This window comes from Oryctolagus cuniculus, chromosome 2 (assembly GCF_964237555.1).
Source record: "Oryctolagus cuniculus chromosome 2, mOryCun1.1, whole genome shotgun sequence".
In the NCBI taxonomy this organism is placed as follows: Eukaryota; Metazoa; Chordata; class Mammalia; order Lagomorpha; family Leporidae; genus Oryctolagus; species Oryctolagus cuniculus.
Genome location: NC_091433.1, coordinates 162567717 through 162591462, shown reverse-complemented (window position 1 = coordinate 162591462; position 23746 = coordinate 162567717). Strand labels below are relative to the sequence as shown.

The window sequence follows — 23746 nt, the reverse complement described above, 5'->3', positions numbered from 1 at the left end:
CCTCTGAGCATTCTCTAACTTAGCCATATCCTTGTTGCAAAACAAACAAACAAACAAAAAACAAAAAACAACAACAACAAAAAAAACACAGTGCTTGGAGCTGAACACAGTTCAGGAAGCACTTAACTCACCTGCAGTGAGAAAGGTCTCTCACTTTTCTCACTCTGGACACATTTACATTCATTTCTGAACATACCAAGCTTCTGGTAGCTACACAGGTATCATCATACAATGAGATTACATATACCACCACTAACAACAACTATTTCAATGCCAGTTCTAAGTCATAGTTTCCACTTGTCACAGGTTTGGAGACACACAAATGTACAATCTTGCTCATTTAGCCATATTAGGTTCTTTTTAAAGAGAAGTGATTACTGACTATCTTCCTTTTCACGTAAAACTGTTACACAACAACAAAACCCCATACCTTGAAATCATGCCAGCTTTTTCTAAGAATTTTCTTCCAGCTGATGACTGGATAAAGAAAATAGGATTCATATATACAATGGAATACTATTCAGCCATAAAGAAGAATGAAATCCTGTCTTCTGCAACAAAACAGTTGCAACTCGAGGCCATTATTCTTAGTGGAATAAGCCAGGCCCAAAAAAGACAAATACCATGTTTTCTCTGATAAGTGGTAGTTAATATAGATTACAAAAAAAATGCATAAGAGTGGGACTGACATCTTATGATTTGACTATTGCTTTTAGCCCTTGTCTTTATGCCTGTAGAACATTGGTCTTTCTATTTTTTTTATTTTTTTGAACAGTAAAAAGTGGTGCATTAAACCTGTGCTTATAAAGTAAATTATGTTATTATAAAAATTTTAAAACAAAAGGAAGGAAGGGGGGATTAAGGGAGGGATAGAGGGAAGTTTAGTTATCTTAGAATTGTATCTATGAAATACATGAAATCTGTTCTCTTTATATTAACACAAATTTTAAAAGTGACCTATTTTAGGGATTAATACTTCTTACATTTCCACTTGTTTTTTCTTAAATTCAAAAATAAATTTCAAATCTATATTTATAAAATAGAATTTTCCTTCTTGAAACCTTCTTCAAAATGAATTAAGTCATAAAAAATGTCCTCTGAAGTGGTCAGTTGTCCTTGAGGAGGGAGTGCACCTTGCTGTTGATCTCTGGTGTTCTTGCTGTATCCCCATGCAGCCAAAAGGCTGTGAGAAAACCTAGTGTTACATTTACAGGTTTTCTTCACTATCTAGCTGCAGTCAGATCTATTGTGGAGACCTCATACCTAGAACCTACTGTGCCTGAGCACCTGTTGGTATAGTAAAGTGCATTTTACTCCTAGAGACCCCACTGTTCTCTGGTTTTCATTCTACTTCTCTTGATACATGCAATTGACATCAATGCTATTGTGCATGAACTATGAGATCATGATTGTCACAGACTTGTCATTTGGTCTATTGGCCTGTTCTGGGATGGAGATGATATCGTATAGACTATCATCCCCTCCCCTCACTTCCAAACTCCAGACAGCTGTGGGTCATTCTGCACCATTGGACCAGTGCTAGCTGCGGGGGAGTTAGGACCAGGTGATGTGTGACAGTTGGAAAGGTACTCAAGAAGGCAACTTATTCTCTGTGAATATTTCTCAGTCCTGTGAGGGGCAAATAAACCTCTATGTGTGATTTTCCATGAAAAACAGGAAGCTAAGTAGCTCAGGCCACTATGGAACTTGTTAGGACAGTTAACACAGCACAAGAAATACTTAATGTGACAGAAGTATTTCTCAGCAACTGTAGCCACTGACACAATGAAAAACTGATCCACTAAGGAGTTCTAGCTCCATGTTTGATTATTAGCAAAATTAATTTGTTTAAAGCTGAAAATTGAGTTAGCCTCTCAGAAAAATTCCTGTATGCAAACCACATACTCCTAAATGATAATAGGCTGGCAAATTAGTCATGTGCATTTTTGCCTCAAACTTGTTTTTTCAAAATAACTCAATGTCAGGGTAAGAATCTTGAAATTCAGAGTGTTCTCTTATCCTTTCTTAACTGTAGGATTGACACAACTCCAGGCTCCTGTATTAGAGAAACATATTTCCTGCAGACTTGAGCAACTAAGCAACAGACACTTGACGTATAGACTCAAATACTCAGCAAGTTTAGCTGCCTCCTGCTAGTTTAGATTCTGTGGGTACTTTGTGGGCACATCAGGTTCTAAGACTGGCCTGAGGGCTCTGGTAACACTTTGTAAATATCATCAGCTGTGTCTAAATTGACCTCTTGGAGTGTGGGAGGCTATGCCTTGGAAGAACTCTTTGGGCAGTGACAACCCTGTAATTTAAAAAAAAAAATATATATCAATGCCATGTCCTAGGAAAATGTTGAAATTTACAGAAAATGTAGATTTACACCAAACGCTTCCCCACATGCAGAGGAACATATAGATTACTTGGATTCCCCTAAGATGCTGCTGTGTCTAAGCAGAGAATGCAGGTTAGCTGATGGTCATGCATATGGGTGAATCTCTCACTTTTTATCTTTCTGAGGACCCAGTGTTAGTAAAGCAACTAAGGCTGAAATTTGATGTTACCTTATTTAGAAAATGTTATCTTAATTTGGAGATTTTTAACAGGTTATTTCAAAATGTAAATCAAGGAAATCAGCAGATGGAAAAAGGTCACAAGTATAAAATTGTGTTCTTGGTAAGGAAGGTTAAGAAAAAGTTTTTTGAGTAAAGAAAGGACATGGTTTCTAAGAATTACTTTATCCTGATGGCTAGTTTAGACTGGAATGGAAATGATAGAAAGTTCCAAGTAAGTTGAAGAAGGTGTGTGGAAGTCACAGAAGGTTATGAAAGAAATTTTTGAATACAAAAGCTACTAATCTATTTTTCCTTGGCATAGAATTAGAATCTGATCTTCTCTTAAAGCAATGATTAACATAATCTATTACATTCTCTTAATGTCTCTGTTAGGTTCTAATTGTTTAAAAACAATTGAGTCTTAATAGACCTATGATTTGTTTGAATATATATTCTAAAACATTTGAGTAATCACTTTGTAACAATGATCAAATCTGGTTTATATGATGTCATGATGGTATGGGATCCTAGTTCTACAAAATATGTTAAGCCTTCTTGGCATCCTTGAAAGGCATTTAAAAAAATAAAAGTTCCGTAGGATATCTCTCTCATCCTGTAGATACTCCAACCAATCAGGCTATTTGGATTATATCAAAGGTACTGCCAAGATGTGAAGTGGTGCTAAATTTTAAGTTATGATAATATAAAATGCTACTGATACAAATATCCAAAAGTTAAAAAGGCTAATGATTTTGTGTTATCAGCTGTGATGGTTATCTTAATGAGAAAGGCCCAGAGGCCTAAAAGGGATGTTCTGTAAAATCCTACAGGTGCTTCTGAAAATACTGTGTGGAATAAGCAAGTGGCTCTTGTAGGTTAATGAGTTTATAATTTTAAACGTAGCTGTTTAAAGTCTTTGTAACCACAGTTTTGTATATCAGATTTCCTGATCATAAGACAAAACATTACTGGTTCTGCGTTTAGCTGTCCTCCTATAGATTCTGATAGCTTTTTTCCAGCCACTTCTATTGTATTCAGTACTTTGGGACGGCTCTGTGAACAGATGAAGCCAATAATGCACTACAGACGTATTATTCTCCAACTGAAAGTACAGTTAATTGAGGTTACTAAGAGCAGAAAGTAATTCAAAATCAATTGGTACTTAAAAAAAACAGTTAAAGATTTTAAAAAGCTATTACTGAAACTGCTTTATTGTTCTATGTTGTATGTTATGCTATACGTGTATACATACTGTATGTCTACATGGGTAAATTTATTAAGAACTCTATTAATTGGCTTATAGATAAAAGATTGCTCATAAATTTGAACTGCTAAAATTAACTGAAGATACATTGTGATTCATGTGACCTAATCTCTCTATCAGATGTTTTAAATTTGTTGGTAGAAAGAAACTAAAAATGTTTTTACATGTTTGAGCTTGAGTTTCCTGGTCAAACAAGCTATACCATGTTAGATATTTAAGTGATGTTTCCAAATACAGGTATTCTTAAAGTTTATAGAAGATATTGGACCTTCCAATAACTGTTTTCCTAAGTTGTTATTTAACGGTTGAAATTGCTTGCCAAGGTTTCACTTGATATTGCTGCTGTCAGTAAGCCATCTGGGAGGCCGACTTTCCCCCCTCATTTCTCTATTCTCTTCAAGATGGGAAACTGACTCTATACTGAAGGACTCTCTAGGACATACAGTTTGATTTTTGGATCTTATAAGAGGGAGACGGCTAACATTTTTCTGTAATAATAGCATAGCCAAAATGAAAGCTTAAATTATGATTCCATGGCTAGATTTACTTTGCCAAGGGCACAGTAAATGGGCAAAACCTCTCTTTCAGACCAAACAAAGGGAGAGGAAGTTTTAAAGTGAGGATATAGCTTTCCTCATGTGCTTTGTCTACCTCACAGAAAAACCACTATCAGAACATGCCTGTGACTACAGACTTTACGCCACAAAATTAGAGATGGGACTTGAGCACCCCCTTGACTTGCATCTTCTGGTCTGCTTTAACAAAACCAGGAGGAAGAGAAAGCTGGGCATCAGAAGCAACATAAAGATAGTGGCAGGCCAATCAATGGCTGCTTTGCACAGTGATCTGCCACCAATGAAACCCAACAGCCAGTCCACTGCAGTGGTTTATATGGAAAGCCAGGGCTTCAGCAGAAGTCAGCTTATGAAGAGCCCTGGCAGCTCTGCCAGCCAAGAGTTGGGTCACTGGAAACAGAGCTGCCCTGGAGTCGAAGAACTTCAGGTCAGAGCCACAGATTGTGTTGGCTCTAAGCTGAAAAGCCCTTCACTTGGCCCAGCTTCCAAAGTAACCACTGCTGCTGAGGGTCAGTAACACTGCAGGCAGAACTGTAAATTTCCTGTTAGAGATGCCACCTGCTTTTACCTGGCCAGCTCGGTAATGGAAGTCAACAGGGTGCCTTCCCTAAGGAGGTTCACACCTCCCTTAGGATGTATCCCATGTGAAGAGATAGCTAGGTCTGGGCCTCATAACTGGCAAGGCCTTAAAGTCCACCAGATTATTATCAGGCCCCTTCTGTCAGTTTCTATTTGCCTCTCAATCGGAAAACTTATTAGTGGCTTAGGCAGCAGCTTTCTTAGATCCTCCAATAATGACTCTGTCCTTTTATCTAGACCCTATCTAGCCCACTCAGGACCTCATTCCTTTGTAATCATAGCCTCTACTCTAACATCAATGGCTCTACTCCTGACCTGCGTGTATTGATGGTCCTCTCCTCCACTTAATGTTGTATGACTGTTCAGAATTTCTCTACAGACAAAACCCTCTACCCACAAGAGTGGCCTTTTTCCCAGTCTTGGTTGGGATCAGCTTCAAACCACATCCATCAGTCTTCACAAGGATCCAGAGACCCCCTTCATTCCTCTCCTCTATGAAATCCTCTCATTACTTGGTTGACGCGAGTCTTAGGATTATTTGTTATTATCACCCTGTCTTTTATACTATCATGTCTGTTTAAGCTTTTATAGGAGGTGATAATGGAATGAACCAAAGCCTTCACCAACCAGGCGGTCTACCAGATGCTGCTACAGGGATATACTCAGCTCCCCACCCAGGAGACAGCAGCTTGAGACATCGCCCCATGTCAACAGAAAGTAGCTCTAAAGATAGATCATCATCCCTCCGCCCTTCCTGGACTTTTGGGGCTGATGTAATCCTAAATAATTCTTGCTTTATAAAAAAAAAAAACAGATAAGGGGAATGTTAGTAAAATGACACAGTCTTGTTTGTGGCACCATCTATGCCTTGGATGCCATCTTGGGCCCTGGTCCCCATCACCATGTTGCACAGTAGGCTTTGGTCCTAAGCCCCATGGCCCAACCACCAGTGTCAGCTCCACCTCCACCCTAATAGGATTCGCTATTCCTACTTCCTTGCCCCCCCACCCCCGCCAAAGGTTTAACAGGACCTGTTTGCAAACACGTGCCCGCTCCTGCTTCTCTCTCTCATGCTCTCCTCCTCTCTCTCATTCTCATGCCCTCTGCCCCCAGCCCATTGGGCTTCCCCCACCCGACAATAAACCTTTCTTCCAACTCCGGTGTTTGCTATATTTTGTGGCGGCCTTATACCCAGTGAAGCCGATGTTATTTCTCCACTTTAGAGGATTAAGAATCTGAGGCTCAGAGAACATAAATGACCCGTTCATGTGATCTAACTCTTCTCCACCACTCACTACATTTTGACCCATAGATATGAGTAAGAAAAATCTCTGTCATTTGTGCAGCAAGAACTCGTTCTGATAGTCATTTGGCATTGCTTTGTGAAAAATGTAATTGGGAAATAAATATCCTCCTTAAATTAATCCTGTTTATGATGTGATATTTTCATAGGAGAGTTGAATTATTCTTTTAGAGAATGAATGTCCACTTTATTCTTCCTTAAGGGTCTGATTTTAAGATTTTGAGGCAGATCCTCTGTAAATGGTTTATATTGGCTCTGTTGGGAGGTGGGATTTTCCTCATTTTAATTGCACACTCAGCACTAAAAAGTACTCTAGCCCTTCAGCAGTGATAAGAACCCTTTGCTTATGACTGTCTTCCTGGTCGCAGTATCAGCTGGAGAGACTGTTGAAGTGTATAGGTTTTCAGCAGGGTGGGGATGCAAGTTGATTCTGATGATGGTCCCTGCTTGCACATACCTAGTGACTGCAACTGCTCAGGGTACCCCTCATCTACTTGTTCCTATGTCCTTCTCTCTGCTGTGATTTTCAGTAAGATTTCTATAAAAAAAAAAAAAAAAAGTCCTTCACTGACAACAGGAAGCTCTCATTGTTTTAATACCTGCTGGGCACCTCAAAGATTCTCGGTGTGCCTCAGTGTTGTCTTCTGGAAAATGGGCATGGTCCAAACTCACTTGCTCTTTCATGCTGTTGGAAAGGTCAAGGAGATTTTTAAGAGAAGTTTTATCCTAACAGATAACAAACTTAGTTTTGAAGAGGACTGGGGGAATGATCTCACTGCCAGGGTTCAGATGGAGTATCTTCCTGCCCTCATTGCTCATGAACACTTTCTGTAGAGGGTGGGTTGAGGAAGGTGGTTGTTGGCAATCCTGTTTGTCATAGCTTTTTTTTTTTTTTTTTTTGACAGGCAGAGTGGACAGTGAGAGAGAGAGACAGAGAGAAAGGTCTTCCTTTCCTTTTACCGTTGGTTCACCCTCCAATGGCCGCCAAGGCTGGCGCGCTGTGGCCAGCGCACCATGCTGATCCGATGGCAGGAGCCAGGTACTTATCCTGGTCTCCCATGGGGTTCAGGGCCCAAGCACTTGGGCCATCCTCCACTGCACTCCCTGGCCATAGCAGAGAGCTGGCCTGGAAGAGGGGCAACCGGGACAGAATCCGGTGCCCCGACCGGGACTAGAACCTGGTGTGCTAGCGCCACAAGGCAGAGGATTAGCCTAGTGAGCCGCAGCGCCGGCCTTTGTCATAGCTTTTTAATCATAATGCCTCATAAATCACAGTCCTGCATTATGCTGTTGGGATGCCCTTCTTCAATATGAACATCTGAAAATATCTCTTTCCCTCCCACTACCAATGAAAATTGGCTTCCTTATTTGGTCAACGCATGGTACAAATGCTATTAAGTTTATAAGCTTGAACTCCAAAAGTATTTCAAGTCCTTATTTTGGATTTTGAGCCCATGCTGAACTCCTAGGCTGGGTCTCCAGTAAATTTTCAGGGGGAATGGAGTGGTTGAGAGAGTGACTTTATCAGTCCCACTCATTTCTTCAGGAACGATTAATAATTTGTGTCTGATACATTTTTAGCATTGGAAACAGAAAACTAAGATCCTAATGTCACAGGACTTCCTGCCTGGCAAGAGGAGATAGTAATCAAGTAAAACAAATGAATAAACATGATAATCCTCAATACTGATATTGGCTATGAAGACAAAGTCAGTTAAGGTAATAACTGGTTGAGAAAATTCTCTGAGGAAGGGACCTGTGAGCTAAGACCTTAATGAGGATAAAAGCCATAAAGGAAAGAGCTTGTACCCAAGAGAGAAGACAGTCATAAACCTGTAGTCCATAAGCATTTACTCTGGGAGGCACAAGTGTGGCAAGACAGAAAGAGGATTGACCTTGGAATTCAAACCCATGGATCACAGTGTGAATCCCAACTTCTGTCCCCCTATCTCATACCTGGGCTCATGTGTGCCTGCTCTGCAGGCTGCTGTGATGTTTCTGTGAACAAGAAACAACTATTTATCAATGGCAAGGCCACTCACTCAGGCCTCAGGTGTTGGGCTAGGAATGTTTTGATGTTTCCTTTGCCTAATCCTAAGACAAGCATCATGACCCTAAGAAGACTACAGGTCTTTGGGTAACACCAGGGGGCAGACATGGAGTGTCTGAGGGCTAGGGCAGTGGTTCCAGAACTCCAAAAGAGACACAGGAGCAATGCTGTCCAGCCTTGTAAGAACCAAAGGTAATAAAATAGGTTCCGTGTGACCCCAGAGGAGACTCCTTCCCTCTCTAGACTGAGATTCTTATTTATCGCAAAAATGCGAGGCTGGAAGAGCTGATCAGCCAAGTCCTTTCCAGCTCCGTGGCTGGATTCTGATCCAAGATGACGCTCTAACAGAACATAAGACACAACACTCGCCTGTTGTGACGAGACAAAGGCAAGGCAGGCCAGATGCATGGGGCGGAGTGTGTTTGGAAGCTGATTCCAGCAAGAGGCTTTTCATGGCAAGAGCTGGAAGGACAGAGCCTTTATCAAGAGAGCAGGCTGTGAACAGCAAGAATTAATCCAGCGAGTGACTTTCATGCGGCTCCCTCTGCCTGTGGGGGGTGCATGTGTGATGGGGGTCGGCAGTATTTACTTTCCTTTCTCTCCTTTGGATTATGCAGAAATGTCTCCGCCACTGAAAACAGTACAGAAAGGCTTCTGCCTGGGAATGGAAAGTACCCCCATATCTCCTGCACTGATTTGCATGCAAACACAGAAACTGTATTCTCAGTGCAGCCGCAATGCCAACAAAATAGCTACTGGATCCAGTGATGGCATGTTGTTTGCAGAACAGAGCTGCTGCCTCCCCAGACAAAAGCTGCACTAGAGACGTGACTTCAGGCTCACAAATAAGAGTGCTGAATCATTCTGGAGCCTTCCCTCAACGTTTTCCTCAAGATCTTGTAATAAGCAACTTAAGAGAAAAACAACCCTCCAAGCCAATATTCTTCTCAGAAATATCAGCTCTCCCATGTCCAGGGCCCAGGAAAGAATTGCTTTTTCTTTAGCCTTTTCATACTCCCACCCTGCTTAGGTAGCTGACCTGGTTCTGAAATGAGTTGAAGCTACCTGATTCAACATTTTATCCTGCCATCACAGACATTTTTAAATTAATAGGCATCCTAGATTTGCTTTGACTATCTATTAATATGGCTGTCCCTAAAATATATCCCATAGTTTTCTCTCAGGAGCTGATTCTTCTTTCTCAAATAGGATTATAAGTATCAGCTAGCTATACAATAATAATCTAAGAACACAGAAAATCCTATAAAAGTGCATTTGCATAGATATATTTTGTACCAATACATGCATATACACGCCTACAAGTCATGTGTATATAGACTTTTATAAAGAAATGACATATGTCTCACAAACATGGCAGAAGTGTAAGTGTGATAGTGTGTGTGTATTTATATGCATGTTTTCCCTAGATCAGGAAGCAGCATGATGTAGTGAAAATTGGCATTTTTAAAGCCAGTTGTATGAGTGGCCTTCAAAAACTTCATGGAAAATGGAATTAAAGGATAAGTTTAAGAAGATAAGTATAAAAATTGTTTTGAAATTCATGGGTCTTTTCATAATATACATATTCCATGAACTTCTTGACAACCTCCTCAAAGTGCATTGGAAAATATTGGCACAAACGTTCACTTCGTTCTTTATTCAATAAAGATGAACATGGTCAAGCACTGTCTGATGTATTAAAGAAATGGGGATAAAGACATTTACTGTTGTTTAAATTTTCAATAACATTTAGAATATTGTAACTTTGCAGAGGACTTGAACAGATCTGTACCTACTAATAAACCATAATATGTTTTAAGAAGGGATTGGATAAAATATATCTGAAGAAAGTAAGAACAAAGGATACATTTAGATACCTGAATTGAGTACATTTTGAAAACTTAGCCGCAAAAATTTTTTTATTTTTCAGATGGCCAAAGCAAATAAAAATATTGAATTATATAATTACAGTTTTCTAATATCAGAGATGATAAAAATTTAATTTGCTGAGAAAAATCTCTTTTTTTTTTTTTTTTGAGGGGAGTAAGTGATGGAACAAAGACATAAGCCTCAGCCATTCTCACTCACTGCCCAAAAGACAGATGAACATTGGAATTTGTTCTTTGCCCTTGAATCTCAATTGGGTCTCACACCCTATTGCCTTTACACCCCCTCTTTTCCAGGTTCCCAAATCCCCACCTGAAAGACCAGTTCCAGGAATTCACCTCCACTTGCTACCCTCTACACCCACACCCATTCCTAGTCTTCCTAGAAAGGGTGGGTCCAGGCCTTCTGCCTGGTGTTCCATCAATGTGCATACCAGCAGTTGGTCACCCACCTCTACTAATTTATTTTCTCTGAATAAATTTGGTCTGGCTGTAGATTCGTACACTGCCTCCTCTCTATTCTGTGCCTCTCTTCCTAACATTTTTGGTGCCCCACTTGCAGCGGTACCAATATGCACCTCTTTTCCTAACAGTAAGTTTCTTTATTTTTATTAATATAGAGAGAACAGGGAGTATGGTTATCATTTTAGAAATATCTTCTTTAAAGTAGGAATTTGCCATGTTTTCTTCATAGCAAGTGACATAAATAACTATAGCTTTATAGATGATAAAATAAATACCTTTCAAGTATATTTTCAAGGCAAAAATGAAAATCATAAAAAATTTTACTCCTGTTTGGGCAGAAGTTAAAGGAGATGTGCTTTCTAATATCCAATTCAAATAAAGGAATGACAGCCAGTGAATTTATTTCACATGGCCATTAAGCAGTGCATGTTAAGCATCAGCTGTCTTAAAGGAGTTTTTGCCAAGTCAGTGTAACTACATCATTTAACTAATATGTATTCCAAGATAGCTATTCAATCTTGAATAAAGTTAGAGCAGAAATTTCAAATAGTGATACCATAAAAAACAAGTTGATATTTTATTGCTAAAGATTTCTATGATGAAAATTATATAACACTAAAGAAAGAAATAGAAGATACAAAAAAATGGAAAAATCTTCCATGTTCATGGATTGGAAGAATCAATATCATCACAATGTCCTTTATACCAAAAGCAGTATGCTAGTATACAATACCAAAACAAATATATACACACCAAGGACATTCTTCTAAGATATAGAAAAACAATGCTGAAATTCATATGGAAACACAGTAGACCCTGAATAGCTAAAGCAATCTTCTACAACAAAAACAAAGCTGAGGCATCACAATACCAGATTTCAAGACATACTATAGGGCAGTTATAATCAAAATAGACTGGTACTGGTACAAAAACAGATGGATATACCAATGGAACATAATAGAAATACCAAGAATCAATTCATGCATCCAAAACAACTTATCTTTGACAAAGGAGCTAAAATCAATCCCTGGAGCAAGGACAGTCTCTTCAACAAATGGTGCTAGGAGAACTCCATATACACATGAGGAAGTGTGAAGTAACATCCCTACCTTGCAACTTACACAAAAACCCACTCAAAATGGATTATAGGCCTAATTATAACCTGATACCATCAAATTATTAGAGAACATTGGGGAAACCCTGCAAGACATTGGCACAGGAAAAGAGTTCTTGGAAAAGACCCTGGAGGCACAGGCAATCAAAGCCAAAATTGATAAATGGGATTACATCAAATTGAGAAGCTTCTTTATTGCCAAAGAAACACTCTGCAAAGTGAAAAGGCAACCAACAGAATGGGAGAAAGTATTATGCAACTGATAAAGGATTAATAACCAGAATATATAGAGATCAATAAACTCAACAATAACTAAAGAAACAACCCAGTGAAGAAATGGACTAAGGACTAAACAGGCATTTTTCAAAAGAGGAAATCCAAATGGCCAACAGACACATGAAAAAATGCTAAGGATCACTAGCTATCAGGGAAATGTAAATCAAAACCACAAAGAGGTTTTACCTCACCCCTGTTAGAATGGTTTTTATACAAAAATCAACAGACAACAAATGCTGGCGAGGATGTGGGGAAAAAGGTACCCTAATCTATTGTTGGTGGGAATGTAAACTGATAAATCCACTGTAGAAGACAGTATGGAGATATTTCAGAAATCTGAATATACACCTACCACATGACCCAGACATCCCACTCCTGGGAATTTGCCTAAGGGAAATGAAATCAGCATATGAGTTCTTTCTCTCCATCTCCTGATCTCTTTCTCTGTCTCTTGACCTTTTTCTCTCACTCTCTCTCTTACACTCTCCTTCTCTTTTTCCCTCTTCCCTCCTTCCCTCAGGTCTGTTGTGTTTCCCCCAATAAACGCTTTCCCTTAAAAAATCAGCATATTAAAGTGTTATCTGTACCTCCATGTTTATTGCAGCTCAATTCACAATAGCTAAGATATGAAATCAACCTAAATGCCCATTAACTGAAGATTGGATAAAGAAATTGTGAGATATGTACACTATGGAATACTACACAGGCATAAAAAACCCCAAAAATGAAATCTGGTCGTTTGTAACAAAATGGATGAAACTGGAAAACCACATACTTAGTGAAATAATCCAGTCTCCAAAGGACAAATACCATTGGTTCTCCCTGACCTGTGATAACTAACAGAGCACCTAAAAGGCAATCTACAGAAGGGAAATTGACACTTTGAGAAGCAGTGACTTTGAACTGCCCTGGTTTGGCTCTTGAGGAACAGTTATTTTTTCATACTATTTGTTGAACTCAACATAGAATTAATCAAATGGGTATAAAGTTAATTGAAAATAGATCTTAGTAACAATTGAGAATGGGAATAGGAGAGGGTGGAGGAAAAGGGGTGGGAGAATGGGTACAGTGGGAAGAATCACCATGTTCCTAAAACTGTAATTATGAAATATATGAAGTTTGTATTCCTTAAATAAAAGGTTTCTGGAGAAAAAAAAAAAAAAAAAAAAACAGAAAAAAAGAAAATGGAGATCCTGGTATCTCCGAGTCCTCTGTTCACATTTCTGTGTCACAAAGATAATTCACAAGATTGTCTATTCCAGTCCTTTCAATTCACAGGCAAGGTTACAGGACTTGTCTAGGCCCACACAACTAGCTGGCTTTCTGTTTTGAAAATAATCTCAGTTAAGAGGCGTGAAACATAGAGAGCTGCCACCTACTGGTCCACTTCCCAAGTGCTTGCAACAGTCGGAGCTGGGCCACAGTAAAGCTGGGGACTCAATACAGGGTCTCCCATGGGAATGGTAGGGACTCAATTACTTGTCCCATCACTACTGCCTTCCAGAATCAGCATCAAGAAGAAGCTGTTGCCAGGAGCCAGAGTATCGACTCTAGACACTCTATATGGGATGTGGGTGTCTTGACTGCTTTCTTATATGCTAGGCTAAAAGAGTTGAAGACTCATTGACATTTGAACTCATCTCCAAGGAAGCCAAATGTCCTAACATATGTTTTATAAAATAAATGATTTCTTTATCATCCATGTTAGATGCATTCTCTAGCACAGATATAAGTATTTATATACATAAATATGTATTTATATGCATATATATTTATGTACATATATATATATATATGAATGAGAGCTAAGTCAGATGGTAGCAGTATTGTTCACATCTCCTGTTAGAACTTCAAACAATCGCTATTCAATCTTTATCCCTAATTTTTTTAGGTGTCAAAGTTACTCTAAGTATGTTAAAACCTACATAAATAATCAATAACATCACAGGGAAAGACCAGCAATCCCTTGAAACTCATTTGAGTACTATTTTTATTATTTGGGACTACGGGAATGGATCAGGCTGGTAATTCTTCAAGTGAATTGTTGTTCAGAGGTACCGCTGACAGTTTTTAACACTAAATAATTTGAGAACACTTATTAATCCGTAGAGCATGCATGGATGAAGGTCTGATGGACTGATGACAGAGCATCCCCCAAACTGAAGTAGTCTCTGCATTGGTTTGGTAGGCTTGGGAGACTTTGCTCTCCCCTTATTTAGCCAAAATTGGGTCACTTCTGTGAGGTATAGTGAGTGGGGACAGGTCAGCTGCAGGCTCCAGCCTGGCCTCAAGTTGAATTCTTCCTTTGTACTGTAGGTGATTCCACTGATATTTCTGAGTTTCAATTACACAACATGTAGAGGAGTAAGTACTTCTGAATCACCATCCTTTCCCTTGATTTTCTTTGGGGCTACTCTTTGTCCTCCTTTCTGTTTTATTCTAGGAGAAGAGATGTGGCGAGTATGCGGTATTGTCCTGAATATTTACTTAAGGCAAGCCAGGTAGATGGGTAGGGTCTGCTTTCCCATTGCTAACACAGATGTTCTGTGAAACAAGATACCATCAGGGATACTGTAGGACTCAGGGCCATCGACAGAGCTTCCGAACTTCAATAGCAGGTGGTATCCTGGAGCTAGCCTGGTCTAAGCATTTCATTCCAGTGATCAAACTAAAAATCAAGAATATCAAGTAATTTGTGAAGGTTATGCCAAACAAAGAGTCAGAATCATGAGTGCAAGTAGGGATTTTAAAAAAAATAATATTTGAAAGGCACTATTAGGGACAGAGATGGCAGCAATGACCAGGTCTGGTCCAGGTCAAAGCCAGGAGTCTGGAACTCCATCCAGGTCTCCCACATGGGTAGCAGGGGTCCAAGCACATGGGCCTTCTCCTGCCACCCTCCAAGGAACACCAGCAGGAAGCTAAATAGCCTGGAAGTGGAACAGCTGGGACTTGAACTGGCTCTGATATGGGATGCTGGCATTGCAGGCGCTGGCCTAACCTGCTGCACCACAATGTTGGCCACTTTTTTGCCATTTTTAATTGTATTTTCATTATGAAGATGTCATTAGATACTATGTTAGATATGTAAAATCTATGTCAACAGAAAAGGAATTTTGTAAAAACCTTTAGTGCTGGGCATTTAAAGTTATCAGGTAAAAGACAGGCAGTAAGCTGATTTTCCTTAACACCTGTCACTACCTACCAGGCAGAAGAAGCCTATGATGCACTGAGGAAAACAAATACTTCCCTCTGCTATTTACAAAATCAACACCCTCCTCAAGGAGATAGGAAATATTTTGGAAGGAGACAACAAATCTTCACATTTTAAGCTGCAGTTCAAACATCCAAACACGTACCATCTAGGGTGCATGCATGTATCTCTGTGTTCAGGTGTTTTGTGTCTGTGTGTCTGGTCTGTGCATGCAGGTATTTGTGGGTATTTGTGTAGGTGCCTCTCTGTGATCACATGCTTGCACATAAGCATGGATATCTGTGTATATATTTGATCTACATGTGTATCTGTGTGTACTCAGGCCCCAGGCATAGCAAGAGAGTGCAACTTTCACTCGGTATTGGCAGACTTGCCTTGCAAGTTTCTGATAGTCATTTGATTGCTGTATGCTCCCAGTGCTGGACACAAGAAGCCACGGAAGAAGCACTGGGACATGGCTATTGAATCCTTTCCTCATCTCTGGAGTCTCACAAATCCTTTGACTCTTCAAATACAGATCTTTAAGAACTGGGAGCACCTCTGCTATGGCCTGGGAAAGCAGTGAAAGATTTCCCGAGTCCTTGGGCCCCTGCACATGCGTGGGAGACCTGAAGGAAGCTCCTAGCTTCGGATCAGTGCAGTTGTGGCTGTTGTGGCTATCTGGGGAGTGAACCAGCAAATGGAAAACCTCCCTCCCTCCCTCCCTTTCTCTCTGCCTCTCCTTCCCTCTCTGTGTAACTCTGACTTTTAAGTAAATAAATCTTAAAAAAACAAACAAACAAACAAACAAAAAAACTGGGAGCACAGAAACATTGTAGTTATAGGAGGCCTAAGCTGTGGAATTAAAGAAAAGCAGAGGAACAAAATGGCTGACATGGGATTACCTAGTTTGAAAATTAGAGAAGAAAATCCTATTTACAAAATTTCATTTTTGTTTAGCAAGATATATAGACTCAATTTTGCACAGAAAATTGCTTGGGAAAAAAAGTCTCTCAGTAGAGCCCTTTAGAAGCAATTTAATATTTTTAATAAGGCAAATCTTTTGATTCTATTTGGCCATGAAATCTTAAATTCCAATGCAAGTCTCTCTTCAATAAATGCTGCTTTACAAATTTTATTGTCTGTTTAATGACCTAAGAATATTAACATTCTTTAGACACTTAAATGTAATCATAATGACAAACACTGGGTTTTTTAAACTGCCTTTCAACTATGTGTTTGCCATTTAATGCCTATAAACTATGAGTGTGTCTTTCTGATAGTTTGTGTTTCAAAATTATAAAGTCAGTTTACTCAGAGGTCTGCAAATTTCTAAGCAACTGTGCCTTATCACCAAGCAATCATTTAGAAACATAAAACATGATACACAGTATAACCAATAAGAACACTGGAGGGCCTTTGCATTTCTTTCATTCACAGTGAAAAAACATGTGGGCAGGAGTTAGTCCCATCATGAAATTATGACACCATCACTCCCAGAGAGGTGGCCGGGGCACTTTCAGCCAAGAAAGCAACTGAGGCCTTCCTGTCTGCATCGATGTCATCTTGTCAATCTTGGCTAAAACTGCAACCCTATGAAAGCTTCCCTGCATAGTTTCCTTGTTCTCCATGACAGGCCCCCATCACACATACATTTTAACTTAGTCATCTTACTTGCTGCTTCCTCCATTAGAATGTAAGCTTTACTTGGGCAGGGCTATTTGTTCATTCACTATCAAAATCCTGGCACCAAACACAATGACTGTTATGTAGGAAAATGAATGAATGAGATCAGTACCTGGTCATTATACAAATGTTCATCTGTCTGCAGCCAAGAGAAACCTGGAAGCTATTAGGAGTGCTTCACTAAGTCTTGGTTGTTTTAATTGATTTTCAATTCTAATATGTCAAGGATCAGAAGACAAATTGGTTATTTTTCATGTTGTCTAGTATTGGCATCAACAGCAGTTTTTGTCTGTTCACTTCTTTTCTCTATGAAGAATCAGTATAGCCCATGCCTCAGATGCTAAACTTACAATTACAGAGATGCATAAGCCATAAAGAGGGAGCTTCCTTCTCCTATTAGAGCTTAGGTGTAAATTTCAAACCCACTCTCCAAGGAAGTTACCCCTATTTAATGTTCATAAATCCCATTGTATACTGAACTTCAAGAAATCAAAGCATGATTATAAACAGCACTAATATTAAAAGGCACCTTTTTTTAACCACTCTGTTTCTACAGTACTTGAGATATCTGTCAAATTATCCCACTGCAGACTGGAAAAGGGGGGCTGTGTTAGAAGTCATGGCCCAACTGTCAGTGATGTGTCTCTACATTTTACAGTTTGGTAATCACCACTGAGCAAACTCCAACTTCGTGCACCAGCTGCAACATGAGAAGATGGGCCTGTGCAGATCTTTAAAGAGAAAGAGCCAGAGCAGATGGACCAGAAGAACATCAACAAAAATCCCAGGATATGGTTGCTTTCATGCATCTTCGAGAGGGGATTTCCTCTGTGTTTACACAATCACGTAGAGAGTGGACAAGGTTTTGACAGCCCACAAAGGGGACACTTTTTTCCGTGTTTAAATCCCTCGGGTTGCTGTCTCCTTGAGTTTGAAAAACACTTCATTTTGCAGGATTTTTCTAAATAAGACACTGCACTGTTGTGTGTGCAGGAAGAAACAGAGTGTGCTTCTATTTCCACCTCTAGAGCCAGTGCAAGCAGACAGTTGTTAAACACTGTTGCAGAGAGCATACAATGATGCAGATGGCCGAGGCAAATCACCTGGACGCTTTCCTTTTGCACCTATGATTTCCCTCCTTTCTTTCTGACCTTCACTTGTGTGGGGAGCAATCCGGACTAGACTAAGTTACTCGAATTAAGACTTATTCTATGCATCTGCTCTCCCACAATATGGCGCTGGGAGAGGAGAAAACAGCTTCCGCACAGCTGCCTCCAGTTCAACCAATTAACTGTAGGACTTGCTCCTGATTGGAGAGCAGCGTACTCGGCGTGTGGGCAGCCGAGTTGGGATTGGCGGAGGACGACTATAAAGGAGGAGAGAAACGGCATGCACGGGGAACATCTATGGGGAACATCTAAGGGAACCCGTGCAGCCCCCGAGAGACCCGGCCGGCGGTGTGCCGCTCCCCTGCGGAAGTGGGGAATGCGGCCAGGGGGAACTGCCCTTCCACGGAGGTGGAAGGGATAGTAGCCAACCCGGGAAGAACCAGCAGCAAACCCGGGGAGGGCCGAGCAGACGAAAGAACAGCGCAGGGTCCTGTGTCGTTCCTCCACGAAGAGGGGGAGCGACAACTTGGCCCCTCTGCTTCTTCCAAGGCCTTTTCCAGACAAAGACTTGTGATGGACCATTAGTGAATTAGGGACACAAAAGGCTTGAAATTTATCTCATCTATTTCCAGAAAGAGACAGATGCAACATCAAGAAAGATGTCATGTTTGAAGAAATTTGCTGCACTGAGATAGTCTATTTTAGTCTCCAAAATGTGTACATATGTAACAGATGCATTTATTTATCTTTAAATTTTACCATGGATTTTTTTTGATGCTTTGCCATTGACCAAGTCATCACAATGGGAAAAGTCAGTTCCAAATGGGCCATTTTAACTTATGACATACAGAGAAAGGTACTCACCAGCACTGACAGTGATAGCTTCAATGAACTGCTCTCTCCAGCTGTTTGTCCCAACCACAAGGGCCAGGTTTGTCTTCTTAATGAGTTTGTCCACAGTACTCTAGAAATGTTAAAAAGAATAAGATAAGACTGCTGCGTTTATTAAGGCTTGGGGTACTCTAAGACCTTGTTGGTTTTGAACCCCCAGAGTTCTATAAAGGGTAGCAGATGTTAGGTTCAGAACAACTGCATTGGCATCAAACACTATTACGATTATGCAGACAAGCATTGTCATTAGTTGGAGACATTCTGAAATGGAAACTTCTCTATAGCAAATACAAGCGTCCTCACTGACTGGTGGCCAATGAGGAACAGCCTCTGTGTTCAGAATAACAAATGTTGCAAAGGTCCTTCCATTCCCCTCCAATGCTTTATGAGATTTGCTTCTCTACTTGTCTCATTTTAGTGTACTACCTGCAATTGAATTAAGGCACACCCTGCCAACATGACATATCTGTGAATTATGGGAAACAACAGATTCTAAAACCAAAAATTGATATTTTTTTGTTAATTTGGGGGGGGGGTTATTGGTGAAATGCCACCCAGTAACAGAGTTTCAAGGTTGCTTGCTGCATGATCATCAGTAAAGGATTTTTCTTTGGCTACCCATCTGGTCAGCCTCATAGCTGTTACAGTTCCACTCTCAGCCAATTCCTGTTGCAAACAAGAAAATACAGGATAAGACAAAACAAAGTAGTTTGATTATTATGGTTTAGGGAACACCGCAGTTTACCTTGCATCAAATTACCTTTACCATGCTTTACTTGGGCCACACTGCTTGCCCTTTGTTTTTCTTTCAACTTTTTAAGCACTTCGTTTTGTACAATTAACACTCTGTGTGTTCCAAACTCAGTTGACAGAACAACAGGAGCAGTCAAGCCTTCACAAGCAAACTAAGTAAGCAGGTGTACTCAAAGCACTATCACAAATCACGGCAGCTACAGGGAGAAGGCTCATTTCCAGGACCATGAAGCGACTCTTCCAGAGAAACGACGACATTGACTAGTCTACCCAACATCCGCACACACTTACTGTCAAGGCATCCTCGAACTTCCACTCATTGCAAAGAGGCAGAAAACATGTATTATTTGTCTCAGCTGGAAATCTGTACACGTTTAACACAGTGTACCTGAACTGACTATGTCTCGAGAGGCAGCATTTTATCAGCTAACTGGGGTAAGGGAAATGCAGCGTGAGGGGGCTTGTATAAAAGGCACAAATCAAATTATATTACTAAGCATGTTAGTTCAAGAAGAGTCACAGGAATTGACTTGAAACACTGAGGAGATAAATATGAAAGGGCCCATCTCCAACTGGCTCGAGTTGTATTTGCAGCATTATTCTTGGCTGGATTGCATGTCCTTAGGGTGGTGACCTATTAGCTTCTAGCCTGGTATCTAGACATGCTGGTGCCCCTGATAATAGCTGTAGCAGTCACTCTTGTTGGCTACCATAACTTGAAACACATGACAAGCATCTGCCTCTTCTCTCTCAATTCAGCCATATCTCATCAAGTACTCTGAGCATCTTGGTGAAGCCAATTCAAAGTGCTGTGTGGAACAGAACAAGAAATGACCTTGATTTTTCCTATGTGTAATGGAAACTTGGGGTGGGTCTCTCCAAGGGGCACTATTTGTGCGGAAGCCAAAGAACAGAATCTCATCATGTGAGAGATAAACAACAGAACAGATAAACTGTCTAACAGTTTAACATAAACTTTTCTCAAGAAATGCCTAAGAACAATTTTAAAGATAAACTAAATATTTAAATAAGCACAAAACCCATGGTAGTTAAAACATCAGTTCATGTTAATCCTGTGGAACCATGACAGATTTTTCCTAGGACATAATTTGCATATGTATATATCCTTCTTTGACCTGTGGGAAACAGGCTAGTGAATGAAAAGGAATTTGAAGTTCAGACACCTGAACTCAGACATTATTCTTTATATTTACCTGGATGCCAGTCATCCTAAATATCAGTGATCAGCCTCTGCTGCACTAGGGTTCCAAGAAAATGTGTAAACTTCACCATCAGCAATGAGTGTTAGTAAAGCTATGCCTTTAGTCAGCATAGAACTCAGTGCAAAAGCAGAGTGGGGAATTATGAGGTGGAACCCAGGTCTGGTTCTCTAATCATCTCTGGGAGCTGAAAACAAGAATTACTTTAAAAAGATTTATTTTTTTTATTTGAAAGTCAGAATTATACAGAAGGAGAGATAAAGAGGGAGATATTATATCTACTGGTTTATTCCCCAGATGCTACAACAGTTAGTGCTGGGCCAGGCCAATGCTAGGAGCTTCATCTGGGTCTCCCACATGGGTGCAGGGGCCCAGACACTTGGATCATCTTCTCCTACTTTTCTCAGGCCATTAGCAGGTAGCTGGACCTGAAATGGAGCAGCATGGACCCAAACTGATGCCCATATTGGATGCTGGTGTCACTGGTGGCAACTTAACCTGCTATGCCACAATATCACCCACCTAGCATTGGATTTTAAAAATAGGTTTTTTTTAGAAACAGATAATCGGGGCCATTTCAGAAACAGGCCTGTAAGATGCCCTGTAGATGTCAACAGTTACTGGTGAACTCTGAGGAGATGAAAGCAAAGGGTCTGGGAAGCTAGTCTAGGAGGGTAAGTACCCCCAACAACTGTACTTTTGTAGAGACTTGCGGACTTCCAAATTCTCAGGTTGTCAAAGAGGGATCTGTATGCAACAAAGATTGAGCCATGCCTTACTCAAGGAAATCACTGTGATTTCTCTTCCTAGCTTGGGTGCATGGAAGGACAGGGTTGGGGGTTATCTCATGAGAGAAAGAATAAACCACTCCCTGTGAGAACCCAGGGAAGGGCAAGCTTGCTCTGGAAATGCCTGCTTGTAGAATTTCTGCTGCAGTAAGTGGCACGAGGCTCTCTGATTCGACGGGGGAAGAAAGGATGCATGAAAGAGATTGGACATGCTTGAACAAAGGAGCAACAGATTGGTCCAAAGACATGGGCAGTCTGAAATCCTTGTATCTCTGGAATTACAGGCTAGTCCATGGATATTCACTGAGCCACGTTCCAGATAAAACAATAGATGGGTTCTTACGGTCTGCCTAGCAAACACTGGTTCCATTGTACGTGCTGTCTCCTCTTATTACGGGAATGAGTAAAAGGAGGAGTTAATAGACGCTCAGTGGCCCAAAGGAGATAGAGTAATTACACTTTATCTTTTTTTTTTTTTTTTTGACAGGCAGAGTGGACAGTGAGAGAGAGAGAGAGAGAGAGAGAGAAAGGTCTTCCTTTGCCGTTGGTTCACCCTCCAATGGCCGCCGCTGCAGCGGGCGCACCGCGCTGATCCTGGCAGGAGCCAGGAGCCAGGTGCTTTTCCTGGTCTCCCATGGGGTGCAGGGCCCAAGCACCTGGGCCATCCTCCACTGCACTCCCTGGCCATAGCAGAGAGCTGGCCTGGAAGAGGGGCAACCGGGACAGAATCCGGCGCCCCAACCGGGACTAGAACCCGGTGTGCCGGCGCCGCAAGGTGGAGGATTAGCCTATTGAGCCACGGCGCCGGCTTACACTTTATCTTTTCAAAAATCCACTTTAATTGCAAAGAGATTTGGCTTTCACCTGTCTCCTATCAGGCACCTCAATCTGTGAACCAGGTTTAAAAAATAACAGACCCACGCTCCAGAGGAAATACTGAGGCTTCTAAGTTGGTGGTGCCCTGATTCCCCCTTTTGGAACCTTCAGTCTGGTTTTTCAAACAGGAGCAGAGTTTGCTTTTGAAAAATAAGTGAGGAAAATCCTGCTTTGTTGTGGGTTTGTAATGCTGGAAAGGAAGAGAGAGGACGTACTTTTCCTGTCCCACTGCAGCAGAGAGGTGTGGCTCCTCTTAAGATCTCAGAGTGAGAAAGGCTGAAAGGTGGGGGTGGGGAGCAGAAGGGGCAGCTAAAGGTCAATAGGAACTTTCACCTCAAAGTCATAAGCTCACCGCAAGGCCTATGTTTTCAACCTCTGAAAAAATGACTTTCATTACCTGGAGAACTGGGAATGCAATTTTATCAGCTCAAGTATAAATGCTGGTTGTAGGCACTGAACCTTCAGTATGTTGACTGCACTAAAGTGGCTAAATCTAATGAGAGCTCGTCAATGGGATGTTCCACTGGGAGAGATTACTCTCCCCCTTCTAAAACAAAAGCCTCCTTTTTTTCAGTAGTGTGAATGCTCTGCTTCCAATAAACATAGACTTTTCAAACAGACTTTTTCACACACAAAACACCTGTATGTCTTCCTTGCTATTGCTTCAGACCAAGCCTTCCCTCTGATTCTGTGCAGTGACAAATGCCACCTGCTGGGCCTCATCCCTGATGCTATCTGTTTACGGGATCTCTTAGTTCCCTGCTAACTCTGTAAACCCGATTTAGTCTGAAGGCCTCTCAATTAATGAGCAAATTTCTGAAATCAAATCTATGGTTCTTTCCAAATGGATCTTACATCTCGGGTCAACACTCTGAATGGTCTCGTTCCCAGGGTGTGCCTCGTCTCTGGGTGGGCAGTGTTGGTGGGCATACCTTGAACTCATAGGATTCTTCAATGATCACTTCCAACTTGGTGTGTTCTCCCAAGATGGGGCGCCCCATTTCTGCAATGCGCCTCTCCTCTTCCTCTTTGCTGGTCAGTGGCTGTTTGTCATCATATTCCTCTGTGAAAGGGAAGGCAAGACAGTGAACAATGCACACCTTTGTATTTGGAAACCCCTGGATCCTGCTACAAAAAATAAACAATGAAGAAGGAAG

The 23746-nt window shown here is 40.8% G+C and overlaps 1 protein-coding gene across 1 annotated transcript in view; it reads right to left on the bottom strand.

Moving 5' to 3' along the window:
- Nucleotides 1–23746, bottom strand: part of SLC8A1 (solute carrier family 8 member A1) — a gene marked incomplete at its 5' end in the record, with an annotated part of 321098 nt that overhangs the window by 37068 nt on the left and 260284 nt on the right. The window contains 2 exon segments of the mRNA NM_001170958.1: nt 18926–19025; nt 23522–23652. Coding sequence (NP_001164429.1) covers nt 18926–19025; nt 23522–23652 — 231 coding nt within the window.